This window comes from Triturus cristatus, chromosome 9, assembly GCF_964204655.1.
Source record: "Triturus cristatus chromosome 9, aTriCri1.1, whole genome shotgun sequence".
Lineage (NCBI taxonomy): Eukaryota > Metazoa > Chordata > Amphibia > Caudata > Salamandridae > Triturus > Triturus cristatus.
The window spans coordinates 1,193,550,480-1,193,575,148 of record NC_140592.1 but is presented as its reverse complement, the minus strand read 5'-3'; the positions used below and the strand labels follow the sequence as shown (position 1 = coordinate 1,193,575,148).

Below are 24,669 nucleotides of genomic sequence, written 5' to 3'. Positions count from 1 at the left end.
AGCTGTCCAGCCTGCGCCGCATTCCGTTCGAAGAAAACCATCCGGGACCGAAGAGCTCGACGCCATATCATGGCCAGGCAGGCTCCAGAACCAGACGACATCTTTGCCCAGGATGTCCCTGACGACGACTCCGAAGACTTCCAAATCGTATCCGAGGCTGATGATTCTGATGACCTCATCACTCCGGGGCAGCGTGTGAGTACCAGTGCCCCTACCCCAACCCCACCAAAAAAAAAATTGGTCAAGACTCTGCCAGATGGCCCCAGTCGCGACCGAAAATCATCTTCAGAGGCCCCGCCCTCGGGCCCGGCTCCGAAGAACTATAAGCCTGCAGGTGGCTCGGGCTCGAGTACACCTCATATTACTGTGCCCACAATACCTTCGGCACCGAAGACTCCCCTGTCGGCACCGAAGCAGGCTCCGAGGCCGAAATCTCCATCGGCACTAAAACGTTCTTCGGCACCGAAGTCTCCACCGGCACCGAAACGTTCTTCGGCACCGAAGTCACCACCGGCACCGAAAGGTTCCTCGGCGCCTAAATCTCCGCCGGCACCGAAAAGTTCTTCAGCACCAAAATCATCCTCTGTACCGAGAAAAGTCCACAAAGACTCTATCAATCTCCCAAAACACAGATCAGAGCCGAAAAAGTCGGCGCCAAAGCCACTTTCGGACAATGAGGAACTTTTTCGCCCGGATCCCACGCAAAAAAGGATTTATATCAATCCAAAAACCGGAAATGTCACAGCTGTGCCATACAAGAAAAGGAAGCTGGACACAACACCTCCTCCAGCTCCCGTAAAGAAGAAGGACTTTGCCACCTCACCCATTCGTCCTTCCTCTCCTATATTACCTCTCATCCCACCCCCCCTGCCCCCACCTCCTTCCCCTCTACCATCTCCTTCACATACACCACCTCCACAGGATGATGATGATGATTTAGGGGAAGGGGGAGACCCAGATGAACCTACTGATCCTCATGATCCTTTTACACTCCCGGACACGGCACCCTTAGACGACTGGGCTTTCCCTTTACCTGACCTTCCTGATCCCACTACATACCCTTCCAAACCCTCCCCTCCTGATGACCATTTAGGGTTTGGACAACTCATAAACAGGGCGGCACTGTTCCATGGCGTTACCATGCACACAGATACACCTGAAGAGGTCTTTCTCCTCGACACATTTGAGCAGTCGCAAAAATCTGTTCAAATCTTGCCCATGATTAAGGGAGTGATAAAGCACGCCACTGAGGTTTTGAAGGACCCGGTCAGAGCAAGGGTTCTTAACCCCCGAGTAGAAAAAAAATGTAGACCGGCCCCACAGGATCCCGCGTACATCAAAGCGCAGCTCCCTCTAGACTCTTTAGTCGTGTCAAATGCAAGAAAGCGGGCTAACTCCCAAACAGGAGACACACCGCCCCCAGACAAAGTGTCTAAGCTCTTCGAGGCCTCGGGGAAAAAGGGTTGCCGCACAAGCTGCTAACCACTGGCGTATTGCCAACACACAAGCCCTATTGGCTCGATATGATAGGGCTCATTATGATCAGCTAGAGGATCTTTTGCAACACCTGCCTGATCAGTACAAATCCCAGGCCAATGACCTCATTCAAGAGGGAAAGCTAATATCAAATGCTTCAATCAAATGTGCACTAGACGCAGCGGACACCGCCTCTAGGGCAGTCAACACAAGCGTGTTACTTAGACGCCATGCATGGCTACGTATTTCCGGCTTTAAGCCGGAAGTACAATCAACCATTCTTGCTCAACCCTTTAATCAGGAGCAACTATTTGGACCCGCAGTCGACACTGCACTAGAAAAGATGAAGAAAGATAATGAGACTGCCAAATCAATGGGAGCATTACAGTCTACACAACCCGAGGCTCCTTTCGACGCTCCTTTTACAGGGGAGCCTCCAAAAATGTGGGAACAGACACCTCTTCCACTTTCAAAACCTCCGGACAAACATCCCCTAACAGAGGATATTTTAGAGGAGGATATAGGGGAAACAATGCCAAGGGCTGAGGATGGGGCAACACCAATACCCGCACCTCTCCAGCCACTAAACAGTGACTTGCCTCCACTCCCCCCAGACCATTCCACTCCGGTCGGGGGCAGACTCCAACAGTTCCTACCTGTCTGGGATTCCATCACAACAGACAAGTGGGTAAGACAAATTATCCAGTTTGGCTACTGCCTCGAACTCACAAACACCCCCCCCCAAACATACCACCCAAACATCGTCCAATGTCACCACACCATCTCACGCTCCTCAAACAGAAAATTTGGCCTTTGCTTCCAAAAACACGCAATAGAACCAGTTCCACTCCAACATCATGGTACAGGAGTATATTCTCTATATTTCCTCATTCCCAAAAAGGACGGGACTTTAAGACCCATACTCGACCTCAGGCTACTAAACCAATACATACAATCAGATCACTTCCATATGATCACTCTCCAACAAGTCCTCCCACTACTTCAACAGGGCGACTTCCTTGCCACATTGGACCTCAAGGACGCATACTTTCACATCCCTATGCATCCCGCTCACAGGAAATATCTACGATTTGTGGTAGACGGGCAGCACTATCAGTTCACAGTTCTCCCATTCGGAGTGACAACCGCACCCAGGGTATTCACCAAATGCTTAGCAGTTGTGGCAGCGCATCTCAGGAGACAACAAATCCATGTCTTCCCCTATCTCGACGATTGGCTCATAAAAGCCAATACTTTCGACAAATGCGTTCTCCACACTCACCGCACTATTCAAACCCTACACTACTTGGGATTTACTATCAACTATCCCAAATCTCAACTGCAACCCTCCCACATACATCAATATCTGGGAGCCACCATAAGTACATCCAAGGCCATAGCTTATCCCAGCACAGCCAGGATAGCCAACATACAAAATCTCATCTCAAAATTTCAAACGCAACACTCTCTTCCAGCAAGAGTGTTTATGCAACTGTTAGGCATGATGGCGTCATGCATCTCCATCGTACCCCACGCACGACTTCAAATGCGGCCCTTGCAAGAATGTCTAGCACAACAGTGGAACCAGGCTCACGGACAACTTACCGATCTGGTGTTGGTGGACAGTCGCTCACTTCGTTCACTAAAATGGTGGAACACCATCAACCTGTCCAAAGGGCGGCCGTTCTTAGAGCCTCTTCCACAAGTAGTGCTGACCACCGACGCATCTCTCACGGGGTGGGGAGCCCACCTCCTTCAATACACCACTCAGGGCAGATGGACCACTCAACACAAACTGCTCCATATCAATCACCTCGAACTTCTAGCGGTGTTCATAGCACTGAAATCCTTTCAAGTACATCTAAAGAACAAAACTGTCCTCATCCGCACAGACAATATGACGACAATGTATTACATACAGAAACAGGGGGGGGACACATTCTCTCCAACTGTCCCGACTTGCACAGCAAATCTGGAGATGGGCAATTCCCCAAAACATCTACCTGCTAGCGCAACACCTTCCAGGCGTTCACAACCAGGTTGCCGATCTCCTAAGTCGCCAGACACAGCAAATCCACGAATGGGAATTACACCCCAAAGTCCGATTCCCATTCTTCCAAAAATGGGGCCAACCAGACATAGATCTGTTCGCCACTCACGAAAACACAAAATGCCCAACCTTCGCCGCCAGGTTTCCACACCCACAGTCGAAGGGCAATGCAATATGGATGAACTGGTCAGGCAGATTTGCATACGCTTTTCCGCCTCTCCCACTCATTCCATTTGTGATACGCAAGCTGAAAAAACAGTCGCTAAAACTGATCCTAGTAGCTCCCACTTGGGCACGTCAACCCTGGTTCACCACACTTCTAGAACTATCGCTAGTTCCACATCAAAAATTGCGCCTCTCCCCGGCCCTATTAACCCAGAACCATGGAGAAATCAGACACCCAGATCCTCAGACACTGAACTTGGCAATCTGGCTCCTGAAGTCTTAGAGTTCGGTTACCTCAACCTCCCACCGGACTGTATGAATATCATAAAATAAGCTAGAAGACCTACTACTAGGGCGTGTTATGCAGCAAAATGGAAAAGATTTGCCATTTACTGCGCTAACAATGACATACGTCCACTAGATGCTTCCATCCAAAACATTATTTGCTATTCACTACACTTGCAAAGATGCAATTTAGCGTATTCCTCCATACGTCTACACCTAGTGGCCTTAGCAGCCTACTTGCAAAATAGACAACACCTGTCCCTCTTTAAGGTACCAGTCATCAAAGCCTTTATAGAAGGTCTTAAAAAGGATTATTCCTCCAAGATTACCACCTTCCCCAGTGTGGAATCTCAATATTGTTCTCACAAGGCTCATGGGTCCTCCATTTGAACCTATGCATAAATGCGAACTGCAGTTTCTAACGTGGAAAGTGGCTTTCCTTATCGCAATCACATCCCTACGGAGAGTAAGTGAGATATAAGCCTTAACTCTTGAAGAACCATTCTTACAACTACATCGTAACAAAGTGGTTCTTAGGACAAACCCGAAATTCCTTCCTAAAGTCATTTCCCCTTTTCATCTTAACCAATCAGTCGAGCTACCAGTCTTCTTCCCTAATCCAGACTCAGTAGCTGAGAGAGCCCTTCATACCTTAGATGTTAAAAGAGCCTTGCTTTATTACATCGACAGAACCAAACCTTTTCGCAAAACCAAACAGCTGTTTGTTGCTTTCACTCCACCACATAAAGGCAACCCCATTTCCAAATCAGGTATAGCCAGGTGGATAGTTAAATGTATCCAAATATGTTACCAAAAAGCTAAACGCACTCTTACAGTTCCCCCTAGAGCGCACTCCACGCGTAAAATAGGGGCTTCCATGGCATTCTTAGGGAACATTCCCTTAGAAGATATTTGCAAAGCAGCCACATGGTCTACCACACACACCTTCACTAAACATTACTGTGTTGATGTGCAATCCAAACAACAAGCTTCAGTAGGCCAAGCTGTCCTAAAAACTCTATTCCAAACTGCTGCAACGGATACAGGTGACCACCGCTAGGGGAGACACTGCTATATAGTCTATCCTAAGTGTGTGATCTGCAGCTCTTATGCCTCGAACGGAATATGCTACTTACCAGTATGCATCTGTTCTTGGCATGTAGAGCTGCAGAGCCACACACGCCCACCTGCCTCCCCGGGACCTGTATCTGTTCCAGCATTGTCTTAATTAAACTCTACACATGGACATCCTTTCTCTTTATTTCTTATACACTCCATCATTTCCCATCATGGCGAAAAACAATCTGAGGATGGAGTGGATGCCCATGCGCACTGTTGTCCAGAGGAGGAGTCCCCTATCTCGTGACCAAAGGCTTCTTCCGAAGACAACAACAACCTGCAATCATCCGAGCCCAACACCAGATGGCGATCTTATCCTAAGTGTGTGGCTCTGCAGCTCTACATGCCAAGAACAGATGCATACTGGTAAGTAGCATATTCCTTTTACCTTGAATGTATGTGGGAGATTTGGTGAAATATTATAAGTTATATATTGGTGTAAAAGCATCTTGAGTGCATAAGAGTGTACACTTAGTTGATATTAAAGTCTCTTAGGCAAGTCTTTTAACCATTTGGCATTTCCTGGTCAGTGATGTCTGTGGGAACACCAAGGAAGTTCTTGTGCTGTATTCTGGGAGGATGTTTGATTGCATGAAAATATTTTAGAGGAGGAGTTTCTTGCTACTTTTGGATTACTCGAACTGAATGACTAAATGAATAACAGTCCTAATTCATGCCTATGAAAGTGAAATAGGTCTGAAATGGTGGACATATACCGGGATTACAGTCAACGTCCTCATGGACACATGTATTCCGTCTATGGTGTATGCCCAAATTACAAAGTTAAAATAATGCACAGTATATGAATCCAGAATGTCGTGAAGCTACAAGTGTGTAACTTGTTTCTCTCAACTATTTACATATCACAGTTGTAAATGCAAAAATATTTTACAAATAAAAAGAAACCAGTAGTGCTGTCACATTGTGTGATAAAGTTCAGTCATACCATAAAAGAAAATACCAAAAATACCTATTTAATATTTGTCTATTTGGAATTGTGCTAATGTTCTAATTAAAGGAAGTGCAATCTAAAGTATAAACAGAATCATGGAAAACATGAATAGAAACAGAATGAGTGGAATACCGATTCTTCAGCATTGTAAGGTCTCACTTGGGAGACTAGGTTCAATTCCTGTATGCTGATTTCTTATGGATAAACTGCTTACTATATCCCACACAACAGGTATTCTTTTAAGCTGGTTTATGTATGCACTTTTAACATGCAACTCAATTGTATTTCATTATGTGTATTAATTAGTGTTTTTTATGTGAACCTAGTCATATACAACTGTAAAACTCTATAATTTATTGCATTTGCTTAGGGAGCCACAGTGCGAAATGAGCTGGACTCTGTGATCATCAGTCGCATAGTGAAAGGAGGTGCAGCAGAGAAAAGTGGATTACTCCATGAAGGGGATGAAGTTCTTGAGATTAATGGCATTGAAATCCGAGGAAAGGATGTGAATGAGGTTTTCGACTTACTGGTAAGCAAATTAAGTTGGTGCAGTTTTAGTCTGAGATTTAAAATAAGCAATGTTTTTAGAGAAATGTAATTCCCATCAATAAATGGCAGATTTTCCAAATTGAGACTGTTCTAGATCTTAATGGAGCCAAGATGTCGCTTTTGAATATTTAGTTCTGGTGTAAACCAAGACCTTTTGATTTTTATGAAATTATTTATGACCTATATTTACATATAGGGGCTTTTAGCCAACCTGCTTCATCCCTTTGGTTTGTCATTGTCATCCACATACTAATTCTAGCCGTTATGGTACACAGCTGTGTGGCAGTAGGGCAGCTCATTATAGCCACCTCTTACCTTCCCTGAGAGTGACTATATTCTGCTCTTTCACAAGGAGCACACCTCCACACAGAAGTTCACTCAGTGCTGTAAACTGCTATGACTATGGTTTTTGAGACCAATAAAATATTTTTGCTTTAAGTCCATGTTCTTTTAAATATTTGCAGTAACCTAGCAGATCAAAGCAATAAAGTTTGTAAAAATCATGACCAGGCAAAGCCAAAAGGCTAGCAGCCAAAATGTGACCTATTTGTCTTTACCAATGCTTGTTTGAGCCCTGTGGTGTCACCTCTTATTTTAATATCTACTATGAGATTTTATTCCACCTCCCTGTTACTAAAAGTTCATGGTAGGCAAGCTTCTTGTAGGTCTTCCACTCTGGATCATATCCTTAATCTCCTATTGCCTAAGGATTAGCTTCCATTGTTTTTGCATGGTCAGGAGCATCGTGGGCATGGTTGGACAGGGAGGACATGGCCCTGGATGCAAAAGGCACTTACGGGGTAGGATGCTTAGACTTAGTCTCCATGAGTTGATCACTGGCTGGGGCAAGGGGAGGGGTTACTCAGCTGATATGGATTCAGGCATGGTATTTCTTTTTATTGAAGATTGACAAAGAAAGGTCCTGCACCCTCTATCCCCAAATAGAGTCACAGGAAAAAGGATCAAGGACACAAGTGTAATATATACGTAACCTAACAGCTACATGCAGCTGACAGTTTCCAGTGTGCCGCACATTCACCTCAAAAATCAATATCATCAGTACAAATTATCACAAATATTGCAGTATAACAGCAGCTTTGAGCAGGCCAGGCGATTTTATTGATCCTCCTTGGGTCTTGATTGGACTGACATCAGGTCCCAGTGGGCATTCAGTTGCTCATTACAGAATGTTAAGTCTTTCAACCAGTCTTTGAGTATAGGAGAAGTGCCATGTCCACAGTGTATAGCAACTTGTCATTTTGCCAACAGGAATGTAAGACAGTATATTTCCTGACGATAGTTAGAATGTCCTTGACCAGCCCAGAAGAGGGCAATCTGATAGACGTTTAGCTGCAGATTCCTTACCGTTGACTAACTCCAGGCATCAAACTGGATCCGGAAGGTTTTCGAGGAGTACCCCTGAGCGCCGGTAGTTGGCGTCATTCGGTTCTTCGTCCGCAACGGAAATGACATGTGCGGTACCAATATAGGTGCCAGCTTATCGCGCTGACGTCAGTTCTTTCCTTTCCGTTCCATATCCGGCTGATCCGGATTGAGCTACCAGTCAGTCACTTTTTGACTGGATTTTTTCAACCTTTTGTCGACGTTTTTCAGATTTCATCTCCTGGTGTGAACATGTCACCCAAGAAACTGTCTGGTTTCAAAACCATGTGGCGCCTGTCATCCTCAAATGCGACAGGCCCCCACTTGGTGCGTTTGTGGTGCCTTGAGCCGGGGCACGACTCAAAGGCGAATGAAAACTCCAGTGCCTTCACCCGTGAGCGCAGCCTCAAGCTAATTTCAGTCCATCATCCATCGACTCTGTGACATTTGAGGTCCCATTCGCGTTGGAAGCCCCAGGACTGTTAGTGGAGCCCTTCTCAACATTCGACATCGCATTTGAAGTCTTCGGGGAAGTCTCACAAACCATAAGAAGTTGAAGAAATCCAAGCTTTCGTCGACTTCCCTGCATCTGTCAAAGTCATCTGACGAGACGAGGGAGTGTTGGCACTTCAAGCCCGTGAGTTGACGGCACCTGAACCAGAGTCCACTCCGCGCTCCCTGATTTTCTTGAAGCGCCCCCCACCCTGTTAAAGGAGTTTTATGAGGCCATGCACCTCGTTTTTGGGTAGCCCATACCCTCTGGAGCGGCTTAAGGCTCTACGGGTACAGGAAGGGCCTCTACTGGAACCATGCCGGCGGGTTCTTCCTTGTCACCTTTCTTGCCCCAAGGATCCCTCAGTGGATCTGGAGTGAAGCCCCCGGCGAGACTGAGACCTTCCTCTGCAGCCACTCCAGTGTCAACGCCCCTGGTGCCATCTCCATCGTCATACCAGACTCCCAACGGAGCCGGAAAGACGTTATCCGACTCTGCGCCTGGCACCGACCGAGGACATCAACACCCCCCCCGCCCCCCCTGAACAGAGCCAGTGCCTTATTTAATGGATAGGCCTAGTGAGGGTGACGTTTGGGAGGGGTTTATGGACCCGTATGGAGAAGAACCAGTTGAGGACAATTGGTATGAGTAAGTGGGTTAGATCCCTCACCTGACATCTGCCTGGTTTCCCCTCCGATTGTGGCTACGGAGGAGGGAGCCTCTTTTGCTATGGTGGTGCCCAGGGCAGGTGAGATCCTCAACTAATGTTTTGACTGAGGTGCTTCAGTCAGGAGTTTCCCCCCCACAGAACCTTTACTCCCATTAAATGACGCCCTTACAGATGGCCTACTTGGGGCCTGGTCCAAGCTCAGCTCAGGGGCTCCTGTGAATAGAATAATTGCCCGCCGCCATCACTCCTAGTTTCCTTAGCCAGCACACCACTCCAGAGAGCTTAGTGGTCCAAGATTCCTCATCCCGCATTCACCCTAGCGCGTTCCCTTCCTACTCCACTGGATAGGGAATCCAAGAGGCTGGACACCTTCAGTAAGAAAATGTTCTCTTCCACCAGCCTGGCACTGCAGTTGGTGAACACCGCATGCTTATTCGACAGTTAATCCCATACTCTTTGGGATTCATTGTGCAAGTGCTTCCTGTGGTCCCAGGTGAGGCCCGGACCATGCTATCTCAGGTAGTTGCTGACGGGGGAGAGACAGCAAAGTTGAGGTGTGGACTTCGCATGACCGAATCGCTAGGCAGATCGATTTCATCGTGGGTGGCCTTGTGTCGCCACACCTGGCTGAGGGCATATGGTTTTTCTGGGGATGTCCAGGTTTCACTCATGGACATGCCCTTTGATAGCTCTCACCTATTTGAAGACAAGGTGGATTCAGTGCTCGTGTGCTTCAAGGACAGCAGAGCTACAGCCAGGACCTTGGGGTTTGTCTATGGCCACTCGTCCACCTCAATCCACCTTCCGTACTTTTTGTGGCTACGGAAGCGGTCTCCAGCAGTGCCCATACCCTCCCAGCCACCTCAACCAACAGACTTTGAAGCCTTTTTGTGGCCGAGGGTACGGGTCCCAGCGACCACGTGGGACAGGTGGCCAGCGGTCAGGTCAGTCCACCGACCCCACACCAGCCGCTGCCTCCAAGCCTCTTTAGTCCTCCCTCAGACCATCATAGGCACCCAGTAGGCAGCAGGATACGCTATCAACTCTCCCACTGGCGGTCAGTCACATCAGACTGATGGGTACTGCAGATCGTCCAAAGGGGTTACTCTCTCCCCTTTGTGAAACCCCCTCCGGCCATTCCACCCACATACGCCCGGCTGACAGAGGACCATCTTTCCTTGCTCCGTCAGGAAGTGCAGGCTTGCTTGGTCGAGGGAGCCATAGAGAGGATGCTGGCATCAGAAGTAGGTGTGGTTGCTACCCCAGCATTTTTTTTGGTGCCCAAGAAGAGTGGAGGGCTTCGTCCTATCCTCCATCTATTCTTAAATAAGGAGACATTCAGAATGCTCACACTCGCCCAAGTGTTGTCTTCCCTGGATCCAGGAGACTGGACGGTACCTAGCGTTGGACATGCATGATACTTGTTTCCACATCCCTGTCCTGCCGGCCCACAGACACTATCTGCTGTTCACGGTGAGCCATGAGCACTTTCAGTTTGCTGTGCTCCCTTTTGGCCTTACTAGTGCCCCTCGGGCGTTCTCCAAGGTGATGGCGGTGGTCGCAGCTCATCTGTGAAGGTCAATGATTTTAGTCTTCCCCTACCTCGACGACTGGTTGTTGAAGGCAGGCTCACCCCAGGCAGTCACCTCCCACTTTCAGACTGCGGTGGACCTCCTGCACTTGCTGGTTTTCACTATCAACATGCCAAGTCATGCTTGACTCCCTCTCAGACGCTGCCTTTCATCGGAGCTGTTCTAAACACTGTGCAGTTTCGGGCCTATTCTCCAGAGCAGTGAGTCTATGAAATTCAGGCTATGATACCGATGATCCAGCCTCTGTCCTTGATTTCTGTGAGACTGACTCTGAGGCTGTTTGGCCCAATGGCCTCCTGCATCCTGCTGGTGACACATGCCTTCTGGTATATGCAGACTCTGCAGTGGGACCTAAAAGCCCAGTGGGCACAGCATGAGGGGAATCTCTTCAACATGGTCCAGATCTCAGAGGGAAGTGCAAAGGATCTGCTGTGGGGGCTGAAGATCTGCGATTAGGTCAGTGGCAGACCCCTCTCCCTTCCCCAACCAAACTTGCTTGTAGTGGCAGATATGTAACTTCTAGGTTGGCGTGGACACCTGGGGGAGGTGGAGATCAGAGTACTCTGGTCTCCAGCGGAGTCCAAGCTCCACATTAACCTGCTGGAGCTTCGGCGATCCGACAGCCATGAAAAGCCTTTCTTCCTTCAGTCAAGGGAAGGCTGGTGCAGGTGTTTACAGACAACACCACAGCCATGTGGTACTACAACAAATAAGGCGGGGTGGGCTTGTGATCCTTGTGTCAAGACGCCCTCTACCTCTGGACATAGCTGGGCATTTCCCTGGTCGTTCAACACAGGGCGGGCTGTCCGAACGCCAAGGCAGACTAACTCAGCCAAAGATGCCTAGCAGATCACGAATGGCGTCTTCACCCAGAGGTGGTCTAAAGTCTCTTTCAGCAGTGGGGAGAGCCTTGGTTAGGTCTGTTCACCACCGTTAAGAACGTGCAATGTCAGCAGTTCTGTGCGTTGGAGTTCCCAAGGCGCCTGTCGCTTGGAGACACTTCATCTCGAGTGGAGCTCCAGCCTCTTGTACGCCTTTCCACCTATGCCACTCCTGCCCAGAGTTCTCAAGAAGATCAGGAACGACTGGGCCCAAGTCATTCTTGTGGACCCGGACTGGGCATGGTGAGTCTGGTATCCCAAGCTGTTGAGCATGATTATCGGTCCTCGGGTCAGGCTGGCTCTTTGGGAGGATCTTCTGTCACAGCAGTAGGGCAGGGTCCTGCACTCAAATCTATGCACCCTCCACCTCCATGCGTGGACATTGAGTGGCAACAGTTGACATCCTAAAATCTTCCTCCCGAAGTCTGTGATGTTATTATGGCAGCCAGGCGTCCCTCCCCTATGACAGTATATGTCTGCTTTGGGAAAGGTTTGTCTCTTGTTTGCACTGTCTTTGGCCGCGCAGGGCTCTGCTTTGAGCACCGTTAAGGGTTGCGTATATGCTCTGTCAACATTTTTGCAATTGCTAGTCCAATCTTCTCTCTTTAAGTCACCAGTTGCGGCTAGGTTCCTTAAAGGTCTACAACACGGAGCGCTAGATGGCGCCTGACCGGCATGGCTGCTCTGCCGTGAAGCTCCGGCTGCCGGACCCCGCCGATCCTTCCCGCTTTGCCTGATCCTGCCCTGGCCGGCCGTTTTTGGTTGTCTTGGGGCCCGGGCCCGCCTAGCTGTCACCGGTGCGAGTTTGGGGCGTGATCGCCCCACCAGAGCTGTGCTTGCCGCCTCTAATCGGCGCCCAGCGGGAGGCGGCTACGATCCTGGACGCTGGGTGCGGGTTCGCGGCTACTCGAGCCCGCGGCGCCCACGAGGCGGCTAGGCCTGGAGGTCCTGGCTGCCCGGAGAGGTCGTCGCTGCTGCTGTGACGGCCCCCCCCGCCCCTGCCTGAGATCCTGTGGCTGGCGGCGAGGTGCTGTGGGGCCCATCCCGGGCCGTGGAGCCGGGCGGACGACCAGGCGGTGAGTGGGGTGCTGATTTCACTCCCTGGTGGAGCGACCGGAGCGGCTGTGGGGGCTGGAGGTGGCGGGGGCCCTCCCCATCGGGCCGGGTGTCGACGGTCGGGGTCCGGCTTCCCCCCCCCCCCCTCTCCCCCCCCACCAATGTTGCTTGAACTGCCCTGGTGCCCCGAGGCCTGCAGCGGTGAGCTGGTGGAGTGGCGCCGCGTCGGGGGTTCGGGCCGCAGGCCGACGGTCAGGGGGAGGTGGATGGTCATCCCTCGCCTCCTCCTCCTCCTTTAACCTCCCCCCCTCCTCCATATCCGCCTCTGGGGGCCTGTGTGTTGGGGGTGGCCCTGTCCGCGGAGACCCCCTGGAGCCCCTAGCCCTGAGCTGTACACGGGCGGTGGACGTGTTGGACTCTCCGAGGCGGACGGGCGCCCGGTGACTTTGGCTGCGACGCGGGGTGAGGAGTGGTGCCCCTCCGGCCGAGATCCTTGGCTGCAGGCGGACGGCAGCTCCACTGGGCTCATCATTTGCCGGATCGGGCGGTTGGCGAAGGGATACACCGGGGGGCTAATGACGAGTGGCCTCCGGATCTAACCAGGTGTCCTCCTGCTGTTCTCCTCCCGAGTCCTTCTGGAATCTCCGCGGCCGTGTCTGTTGCCCGTGGACTGGGCGAAGCGCCCCCCGGGGTCACAGGTGCCGCCGCCATGGGTAAGGACAGGGCTTCCAGGTCGACGCCCGCGGCTACCCAGACCAAGATAGACAAGTTCACGACCTCCGAGAAAGGGCCGAGCCCCGCCGGGGAGGGGGCCCCGACCCCTGGCACAGACCTTGCTGCCATCTTGCAGGCCATCCTCCCTGGAGGGCATTGTGGGGGAGGTGAAGGTGGACGTGGCCCTTCTTCGGCAAGACCTGCGTAACGCCACTACCCGCATATCTGAAGCCGAATCTCGTATCTCAACAGCCGAGGACGATATCCGCCAGCTGCAGGACCAGGTGCGTGAGCTTACCACCCACTCTAAAGAACTGCACCGCCGCGTGGAAGACGCTGAAAACCGTGACCGCCGCTGTAACCTCCGCCTGGTGGGGTTCCTGGAGGGAGCGGAGGCGGGTCGTGCGGATGACTTCTTGGAGCATTGGTTTCAATCCTGGATGCCGGTGGGCAGCCTCTCGGCCTGCTTCGTGGTGGAAAGGGCCCATCGTTCCCTGGCGCCGAGGCCCCCGGGAGTGCCCCCCCGTCATTTTATCCTGAAGATCCTGAACTTCAGGGAAAGAGATGCGATCCTCAGGGAGGCCAGACGCTCTACGAATCTCCGCTACCAAAATCACACTATAATGGTATTCCCGGACTACACCCGAGAGGTCCAGGAGCTCCAGGAGCTCCGGCGCTCCTACATGGAGGTGAAGGAGAAGATGCGATCCCTGGGCCTCCAATATCAGCTGCAGTTCCCAGCCCGCCTCCGGGTCATCTTCCAGCAAAAGACTTTCTTCTTTGACACGCCACGGGCGGCCTGGACCTGGCTCGCGGAGGAGTGTCCCCTGCAGTGTGCTGGTCGGGGATCACCGGTGGAGGGGCGGGCTGGGCGAGGAGCGCCCCGATCTTCCAGAACCCGACGGCGCACGCTGCCCCAGAGGCGTGCGGGGGAGGAGGTGACTGTCGTGCGCTCCGGGGGCGGCTGCGGCGGGCGTCCGGGGCCTCGTCGGCCTCCTTGGTGGCGCCCACCGGTTCTGACGCCGCCGGGCAGCGGGCCGTGTCACCCCAGCGGGCGGGCTCTGTGACCCAGCCTGCTCCTCTAATAGACACTTCGGACCTCTCCCGCAGCCCTACTATTTGACTTCCACTTACTGCTTATAACGTTTTTGCCGGGGAGGGGAGGTGGGGATCTGCTTCCTTGTTGCTGGACTTCGCAGTCGGGCCTCGGTGCTCCTACACATCTGTTTCTCTCGGCCAGGGCGGGTGAATTGGGTCTGATCTGATTTTTTAAGGGGTCTACTAGCACTCAGGCCCGAGCGTTTTAGCTTGGTTTTGGTTACACACTGTTAGGGCGACAGATGCTTCTGTTTTCGAAGTATAGGTTGGGGGGTGCGGGGTGGGGTTTGGTTTGGGGTTGTTTCTTCCTCCTAGGGAGGTTTTTGTTGTTAGAGGGTGCAATCCTCGTTGTTATGGTTCTAAGGCATCATGTAATGTTTGACCTGCTCTCCTGTCCGATCTCTTCATGTCCCTCCTCCCGGGGAGCTCTCCTGCCCACGCGCTTATTGGCCCCAGTGTGGGCGCGGTGCCCGCGGGGACTTGGCATCCTGCGCGTTTCCCGACCCACCCACGGCTCCCTTTCGCGGCCTCTTTGTCTATCTCCTGTCCTACATGCCCCTGCTTGCTCCCATGGCGGACACACCCCTGCCTAAAGCTGTAGTGCGCTTCTTGTTCTGGAATGTCAATGGTCTGCTAGATCGCTTCAAGCGCATGGCGGTCCTCAAATATGCGCAGCGCGCGGAGATTGACATCATCCTCCTTCTTCAAGAGACCCACCTTATGGTTAATAAATGTCCCTTCCTCGCCTGCTACGGCTACGATAGGGTCTGGCACACGGGCTTCGCTAGAGGCTCCCGCGGGGTGGCTATCCTGCTTAAGCGTTCCTTTCCCTTTGTAATGACACAGGTGCATTTGGACCCCCAGGGTATGGCCGTTACGGTATGTGGCGCCCTGGAGGGACGGCCGCTTACACTGCTGTCCCTCTACGCAGCGCCATCCCTGCTGCAGTCCGCTCTTGCTTACACAGCGGACCTCCTCCCCAGGCTCCCGGCGGGGTCCCTTGTCCTCGGTGGAGACTTCAACGCGGTCTATACACCCCGGGTCCGATCTCCTTTACTAGGACCGCTCGCGCGAAACAGCTATCGTGTTGGGCTGAGGCCCAGGGCTTATGTGAAGTCTGGAGGGTTTGGCACCCACGCGATCACCAGTAATCCCACACTTCGGCGGTTCACCATTCCCACGCCCGTATTGATCTAATTTTTGTTCCCTCTACCGACTGTGCAGGGGTTTGTGATGTCCGCATTCTTCCGCGAGGCCTCTCTGATCACTCGCCGGTGCTTCTGGCTCTCGGCCCGCCTCCCTTTACTGCTCGTCCGACGTGGCGTTTGAATGCCTGGTTCCTTCAGGACAAAACCTTTCGGGGGGTGGTGGAACGAGGGATTGCGGAATACTACTTTCATAACGTGGGCTCCGTCTCTTCTGCGGCTGTCCTCTGGGAGGCCGGCAAGGCGACAATTAGAGGGGTTGCGAAGGGGCATCTGCAGCAGCAGCGCCGGCGCCAACTCCAGCAACTTACAGCTTGTGAAGCGCAGGCCCTGGAGCTTGAGCGCGACCAGGACGCATTGGGAGACAACGCACGGGCGCGACGGCTGGCCTTTCTCCGCGAGGAGATACGCATGCACTCTCTGGATGCGGCGAAGACTCTTTGGCGCTCCTCGGTGGCCCGGGTCTACGGGTGGGGGGACAAGAATGGTACGCTCCTGCACCGACTGGCCACCTACCCTCGTGCAGGCCGGGTGATTCCGGCCATCGCGGACGCCGCGGGGGAGACACATACGGTTTCGGTGGCAATAGCTCAAACCTTTGCGGACTACTATTCCCAGCTATACCGGGCGCGGGCGCAGGGGCTCTCCCTTGCGGGATTGATGGGGGGGCCCTGGCGCGATTGGGGCAGGAGGATAGCGAGACCCTGGCCCTGCCTATTACCATGCAGGAGGTCGAGATGGCAATTTCCCATTTGGCGCCTGGGAAGACCCCGGGACCGGATGGTTTTCCACAGGAGTATTACGCCCATTTCCGTGATACCCTGGCCCCGCGGCTTCGGGATCTCTTTGCAGAGGCGGTGGAGAAGGGTTCCTTCCCGTGAGAAACAGATACCGCCACTATAGTCGTCTTGCCGAACTCTCAACCCCCATCACAGTCCTGCTCCGATTACCGGCCGATCTCTCTTATCAACACCGAGCTCAAAGTCTACTCTACCGTCCTTGCGCAACGGCTGCGCCGCCCGTTTCTGGCCGCGCTGGTTCACCCGGACCAATGCGGGTTTATGCCAAACCGAGGAACCAGACACTGCCTGCGGCGCCTGAATCTTGCCCTGGCCCACCGAGAGCGCCTTTCTCCTTATCTGGCCCTTCTACTGGTGGACTTCGAGAAGGCCTTTGATTCGGTGGGTTGGGAATATCTTGGAGACACCTTAGAGCTAATGGGGTTCGGCCCCCAGTTTCGCGCCATGGTTCGGGTTCTTTACGCGGACCCACGAGCTCGGGTGCTGGTCAATGGGACCTTGTCCCGCGCGTTTTCCATAGGGCGGGGGACGCGGCAGGGCTGCCCGCTTTCGCCCCTCCTCTTCGCCCTGGCGATGGAGCCCCTGGCTGTGCTCATCCAGGCAGGTCCTGTTCTCCGTGGTTGGGACTGGCCGGGTATGGTCCCTGATAAAATTGCATTGTATGCGGACGACGTTCTTATTTATCTCTCAGATCCGGCTGTCTCGGGTCCTCGGGTGCGCCGAATTCTTCATCGGTTTGGGCAGGCATCTGGTCTCAGTTTGAACTCCGGGAAGTCTGTCCTGGTTCCGCTACACCCTTCACGGGAGTGTTTTGATTGGCAGTCTGACATTCCCCTCCGACGGCTGTCCTTTAAATACCTGGGGATTTGGGTTACCCTTCTCCCGGAACTGTGCTGGGCTCTTAACGTGGCCCCCGTGGTTAAGAAGGCCAGATCAGATATGGTGAAGTGGCAATCTCTCCCATTGAATCCGTTGGGAAGGATTGCTCTTTATAAGGTGATGATCCTCCCTCGGTTTCTATATATGTTCCAAAACACGCCCTGCTCCTTCCACCGCTCCTGGTTTCGGGACCTGGACAAGACCGCTACTAAATTTCTTTGGGGCGGAGGTAGATCCCGGTTGGCCTTAGACCGCTGTCGCGTTCCTTCCTATGACGGCGGCCTGAGCATGACGAATCTTTACCTATACTATCTCGCTACGCGGCTGGTGGTGGTCCACGACTGGTTTTCGGGTGGGTGGGACGATCCGGCTTAGAGACTGGAGGTTCGGCTCATCGGATTCTCCTCTATTCAGAATATGCTCTATGGCGCGACGGTCCCTGGATCGGTTCCAGAGGTCGTGCGGGCCCCCTTTCTGGGGGGCGAGCGGCTCTACGGCACACCCGGTGGTCGAGGGTGCTAACCCGGGTGACACCGCTATGGCACGGCACTTGGATGCGGGAGGTGGCAGGGCTCGGTGGCTTTCGCAGCTGGGACCTCCTGGGGATCTCCTGCCTGGGCGACGTCTGGCGGGGAAGCCACATGTGCTCCTTTCAAGAGCTCCGGAGTCGGTTTTCTCTGCATCCCTCGCAGTTTTATCGTTATCTCCAGTTGCGCCATGCGCTTCAATCTCATGTCCCCCTAGACTCCAAACTCCCTGACCATAGCCCGCCTGAGGCCCAGGTGATGCTGGGATATCTTGGGAAGGGGGGCATCTCCCGTATTTATCGATCCTTGGTTAATAATACCCCGATGGACTGGAGTGGGCTGAAGCAGCGGTGGGAGGCCTGGGTGGGTCCTCTGGACGACAATGATTGGAGGGACGCCCTTATGGCGCCCAGGACAATCACCGCATCGGCTCGATTGCGGCTTGTCCAGGTTTATTACCTTCACACTGCATACCTGACCCCGGAGCGTCTGTTTCGCGCAGGCCTGTGCCAGGGGGCCTCGTGCGGGCGGTGTGGGGTGGAACCAGCAGATTTCTTTCATGTGGTCTGGTCTTGCCCTTGCCTGGCCAGCTTCTGGGGGGAGATTGAAACTGACTTAACTGACGTTCTGGGATGGGAGGTCCCCCATGACCCTCGATTAGCGCTGCTGGGCATAACGGATGGGCTGGAGGGCTCCCGTAACGAGCACTATTTTCTAACCACGGCCCTGGTGGTGGCCAAGAGGGATATAGCGGCCGCCTGGAAGCAGGTTGACCCACCCAATGGAGACTAAGTTCCGTAAAGTATGGGGGAAATGGCTCGGGGGCCTAGTTTAGGGGGAGGTATGCGTGGGGCGGGAACGGAGGGAGAGGGGTGGGGGAGAATGCTTGTGCTGCTGTTTTTTAATTACTATGTGACGGGTCTGACTGCTACCAAATTGCTCAATTCGCTGTATGTCCTTTTTGATCTTGATGCCTATTTGAAAATAAAAACTTGTTTATCAAAAAAAAGGTCTACAACACGTTCCCACCTGCATCCTTTATTATGTCTCAGTGGGACCTCAATCAGGTCTTTACTTTTCCTATGTGCACTCCATTTGAGCCTCTACGTACTTGTCCTCTTAAGGTACTGGCCATCAAAATGTCCTTTTTAGTGGCCATAATATCGGCCAGGAGGGTCAGCGAACTCCAAGTGCTCTCATCGCACTCTCCTTATACCACCCTTTACCCAGACAAACTGATCCTCTGAATACGTGCCTCTTTTCCACCAGAACATCACCCTGCCTACGTTTTACGCTCCTCCCTCCAAAGAAGAGGAGAGACTCCAACCCGTGGACCCAAAAAGAGATTTGTCTTTCTACCGTGACTGCACAAAAGAGTTCCAGGTGGATGGTCAACTCTTCATGGGTTATGTTGGAGCAAAAAAGGGGAAAACTGTACAGAAAACAACCATCTCTCCATGGATTGTCATGTATATTAAGATCTGCTATGCATTGGACAAGAAACAGCCCTCTGATGCTTGCAGGGCCACTCTACTAGAGCCAAAGCTGCGACCACTGTGCAAGCATGCAGCACTCCTCTCCTGGATATCTCTCAGGCGGTGAAGTGTGCATTCCTACACACTTTCACAAAACATTACTTCTTGGACAGTCAAGTTCGTTGCCTGTACGGTCCTGCAGGACTTATTAGTTTGATCGGATTTGCAGTCCCACTTATTGCTTGAGTATTTATTCAAAGGTAAGGAATCTGTGGCTAGAAGTCTCCATCAGATGAACAAGTTACTTACCTTCGGTAATGCCTTATCTGGTAAAGACTCTGTCTTGCTGCAGATTCCTTACCAATGCTCCCCGCTGCATGAACATGTCCGGTATGAGGGACACCCTCTTTCAGGGCCTTAGTCTATTCCACACCAGTGGTCAATTCCCAATGTGGCCCAGCGCTTCTGGCATGAAAAGTCACAAAAGTAACTGATGTCCGTGCAGCGAGGTGGCACATATATAGGTAACGCACATGCCACTGATGACGCGGAACCAAACAACGCCACCTACCGGCATGCAGGGGTACTGCTTGAAAATCTTCTGGGTCCAGTCTGACTCCTGGGTATATTTAAAGGTAAGGAATCTGTGGCTAGATAGTCTCTAACAGGTAAGGCATTACCGAAAGTAATTCACTTGTTCATTGGGGACAACAAATCCAACCATTTCAGACAATGCCCTCAGCATCTCATACCAGAAGCTGGCGATTGTTGAACACAACCACACCAAATGAAGGAATCTGTCATTTTGGGCTCTATATCTAGCACAACTAGAGTTGTCTCTGAGGCCTAACAGGTAAAGTATTTCTGGAGTATAATAAGATTATGTGGAGAAAGTTTATATCTATCAGTCTTAGCTTATAATTGAGAGGGCAGTCGGGGAGCAACAAAATTTCAGTGGTTAGTCAGTTATTGGTCAGGATCTACGAGCCATTTCTCTTTGGCTGTAGGGGTGCATATGGGGGCCTCCTATTCCATTATGCATAATCAGGGTACCAAATTACTTGAGAGATGGGGAATCAATTAACATTTACAAGGCCTTGGATATGTGGGGATGGCAAGGAAAGGTGAAGTTGGATGCTCTGCCTGATTTACCAAGCCTAAACTATAGGAACTTGTCTAGTGAAGTGTGATTGTGCACCTCTTGAATAGGTGTTTTTGGCAAAACATCAACTGGGTACAAGTCCCCAAGAGAGTGTAGTTGAGATGTTTAAGCTGCTTTCCTACATTATGCCGGCTAGTAAGAGATATGCTGAAAAAGTGTTTTTCGTAAGAAGCATAGGAATGTTTATAGAGAAATAAAAATGTTGTGAGGATTACCATCTTGGCTATGGCTAGCCTCACTGCCAAGGATAAAGTTAACCTAATCCAGCAGCATTCTGGTCTTTCAGTCTAGAGACAGCATTGTCATAATTTTCCCATGTAGTAGTGTCAATATCCCTATTAATTCAGATCCAAAATATTTAACAGACAAGTTGCACCATTGCAAAGGGTGCTTGAGGGGATTTCAGCCGAGGGTTCAGTGAGTGGAAAAATGATGGTCTTGGGCCAATTGACAGATACGCCTGGCAAATAAGCAAACTTTGAGTTCACCTATTAAAGGCGAGATGTTATTGACAGGTCTTTGGCGAAAAATCTGTCTTTGTCAGCATGGAGAGGCACAATAAGGTGTCTGACAGGCCAGACCAGTTGAGGTCTCTCTGGGTACTGCTGCCTGGTGCCTAGCGGCAATAGGCTCCATTGCAGTCACAAATATGCTTAGTTCTCCTAGATAGTCATATAGAATTGGAAATCCGGCCATTTTTTTTTTTTAAACCTTTATTGAACTTAATCCGTGTATACAAGAAATGCGCATCATAGTGGTGTTAGATACATAAAGGAACAATGTCCGCACTCTTTTGTAGAAATAAGACCCAGCATGGTGTGAGTTACCAATTCAGGCGTATCTCTACACAGTTATGGCAGGCATCATAGTAAGCCATGATGTCTCCAGGTGTCCCAAGGGTAACTGACATGGGTCTGTCAGGAGCCTAATTTAACTACCGTCTACAAATATTGTGTGACCGTCTAGGGCAGGCACAGGGTCTAGTGGGCCAGTGGCAAGTGGGGACATTGTGGGGGCATCATTCTGTCTCAAATAGGTCACCAGGGGATCCCATATTTCTACTGGGGGGCATACGATCCCAGTAAGCATATAGTTGTGCTTTACATTGTGCCACATCCCTCAGCCACACCCGTGTCATGGGCGCTGGCTTCCTACTCTAATGTATCGCCACTCTACACTTAGCCAGCAGCAAAGCAATAACTCTATGGTGCGTGTCCGGAGTGCCCTTAACAAAGCCAAGCCGGCACCATTTAGGTGTTAGTGTAAAGGGGGCCTCAGTTATATCAGCAATTATTGCGCATACATCCTGCCAGTATCACGCCACCCCCCGGGCAAGCCCAGGCCAAATAGGCAAAAATGTAGCAGGCTGAGCGGAGCAGCGCACAAAAGCTGCATCTTCCCTTAATCCAATTTTGTGCAAATATTTAAAATGAATCAGTCTGAGACAGTAATTAAGGGATAAACGTTCAGTCTGTCTGCAACAGGAGAGCCAGTCTTCCTCAGATATTTCCTGTCCTAAGTCCGCCTTCCAAGCCCTTCGCGCTCGCGAAGTGTCCAGCTGGGAAGCGGCTTTGATCATAGAATAAAGGCACGTTATGAGCCTTCGCGGCGATGTGGATGTGTGTGTGTATTCAGTGTTGACCCTGGGTGGAGCCGGGAATGTGCTGTGTAGATCTTTGCAGGTCGCCCTAAGCTGATAGTATAATAATGTATTGGAGAACGTTATTGGCCTCTCCTCTGTACCGGTGAATAGGGGGAGAAATAAATCTCCTGAGTATGGGTCAGCAAACGTGCGTATCCCCGAAGTATCTGCGCAGTGCGCCGCCCCTCTGTCCTGCAGCGGGGGTAAGGCTGGGTTTTCTGCTACTGACGCCAACTGTGCATATAGGCCCTCTACCTGCGAATACCGTTCCACGCCCATCGCACACACTCCACTGTGTTGATTTCCCCCTTGGGTGCTGTATAGGGTTGGAACAGCGCGGTACTCTGTGGCCACGGAGCTGCGCGGTCGCACTCCACCGCCTCACGTGGCTGGAACGGCATCTGATGCAGCCAAGTGTATGTAGCTCGTTTGGGCGCAGTATGGGTATAGCTGAAGGTCCGGTGCTCCCAGCCCTCCCCGTGACTGGGGTAATGTGGGAGCTTCGAAGGCTATACTAGGTTTGCGGCTGCCTAAATCAGAGTGATCAGGTTAGAGCGCAAACGTTTGAAAAATTGTGCTGTCAGGGGGAGCGGGACGTTAACAAATAGATAAAGCAGTGTCGGCAGGATGACCATTTGTATAATAGCTATGCTTCCGGTGATGGATAACGGTAATGTTCAAGGCATTTGAGCTGCAGATTACACACTATGCATAGATCGCCATCTGGTGTTGGGCCTGGATGTTTGCACTTGTTTTTGTCCTGGAAAGTCTTTGGAAGTCACGAGATAGGTGACTCCTCCTTTGGATCATAGTGCGCATGGGCATCTGCTCCATCCTCAGATTGTTTTTTTCCGCCATCGGACTCGGATGTGTTTCTCGCGCTCCAGTTCAGAACCATCAAAAAGTCTCCTCGATGTGGGTTGAAGTTTCCCCACACCGATTTGCATGAGGTGTGAAACCTCTGCCTCTCACTGGAACACGAGGCCAAAGACTGTCCAGCTTGCGGCTCCTTCCGCTCCAAGAAGACGATTCGGGACCGCCGAGCTAGAAGAACCATGGCTCGCTCGTTGTCTTCGATCCCCGACGATATCTTCCAAGAGGGCGTCGATGTGCCAGAGCATGGGCGAGTCGAAGAAGGCCTCGTCAGCGCCTCCGAAGCCGATGACTCCGACGTCGAGGACATCACTCCAGCACAGAGGGTCGTGAGTACAAACGTCGACCCCGACTACCCCCCCCCCTCCCTCGACACCATCTAAGAAGGCTTTGGTCACACCTTCACCTTCGGGCCCAGGTGCACACCGAGAGACTGCTTCCCATGCCCCGCTTCCGGGCCTGGTAAAGAAGCCTAGGTCACTCGGGCTTGAGTCAGCCTACCCTCAGTGCCGAAAAACATCCACAGGCACCGAAAATAAGCCGTCCTCTTCCACGCCGACCGCTGCTTCGACATCCAAGCACTCAGTGCCGAAGACTGGCACTGGCTCCTCGACACCGACAACCCACTCGGAGCCCACCAAAAAACTGCCACCAAAGGGCCCCGACTCCCATGCTTCGAAACCGAAAAAGACCTCGGAACCGAGGAAACAACAGGATCCATTGCAAAACCGCACGGTTTCAAACCCAGAACCGCTACCGAGTCAGCGCCGAAAAAGCCTACGGCACCAACACCATCGGCACCGAAGGATCTGCCTCCCACAGAAGAACTGTTTCACCCAGATCCTACCCAAAAAACTCTTGTAAAGGATCCTAAGACTGGTCACTTGATCCTTAGCTTCAAAAAGCGACCACTAGATACGCCTGCACTGGCTTCACCACCTAAAAAGAGAGATTTTGCTACCTCTCCATTAAGGATCCCTTCTCCTCTTCCTCCTCCTCCTCCTCCTCCCCCACCACACCGCTCTCCTACACCAGCCCATACTCCAGTAGATGATGATGATGATAACACCTCAGATGATGCAGGGAGAGGTTTGGACGATCAACCACTAGGGGACCCTAGTCCTACTGGCTCCCCAGACCCCTGGGATGATTACAGCATCCCAGACGTCCCTTACATCCCACAAGAGGACATCTACCCCTTCAGGCCTTCCCCCCCCCCCCCGGAGGACACCATCGGCTTTAACCAGCTCCTCCACAGAGCTGCCCAGTACCACTGGGTTGACCTACACACAGACCCCGTGGATGAAGATTTTTTCATCGAGACTTTTGACACCACACAAGTCCACCTCAATTTTACCCATGCTTAAAGGGGTCATTAAGCATGCACCAGAGGTCTTTAAAGACCTGGTCAGGGCTAGTGTCATCAACCCTAGGATCGAAAAAAAGTATAAGGCCGCCCCTACTGATCCAGCCTACATTAAAGACCCCGCACCACTAGACTCCCTTGTAGTATCCAATGCGCGAAAAAGAGCCAATTCCCAATCATCAGGTCACTCACCACCACCAGATAAGGAGTCTAAACTCCTGGACGACTCTGGCAAACGAACGACGTCACAGGCG

At 51.9% G+C, this 24,669-nt stretch overlaps 1 protein-coding gene across 1 annotated transcript in view; it reads left to right on the top strand.

The window, feature by feature from the left end:
- The window catches only part of PALS1 (protein associated with LIN7 1, MAGUK p55 family member), a 502,940-nt gene that overhangs the window by 336,140 nt on the left and 142,131 nt on the right, over nt 1–24,669 (top strand). The window contains exon 6 of the mRNA XM_085627208.1: nt 6,418–6,579. Coding sequence (XP_085483334.1) covers nt 6,418–6,579 — 162 coding nt within the window. The remainder of the gene's footprint in view (nt 1–6,417; nt 6,580–24,669) is intronic.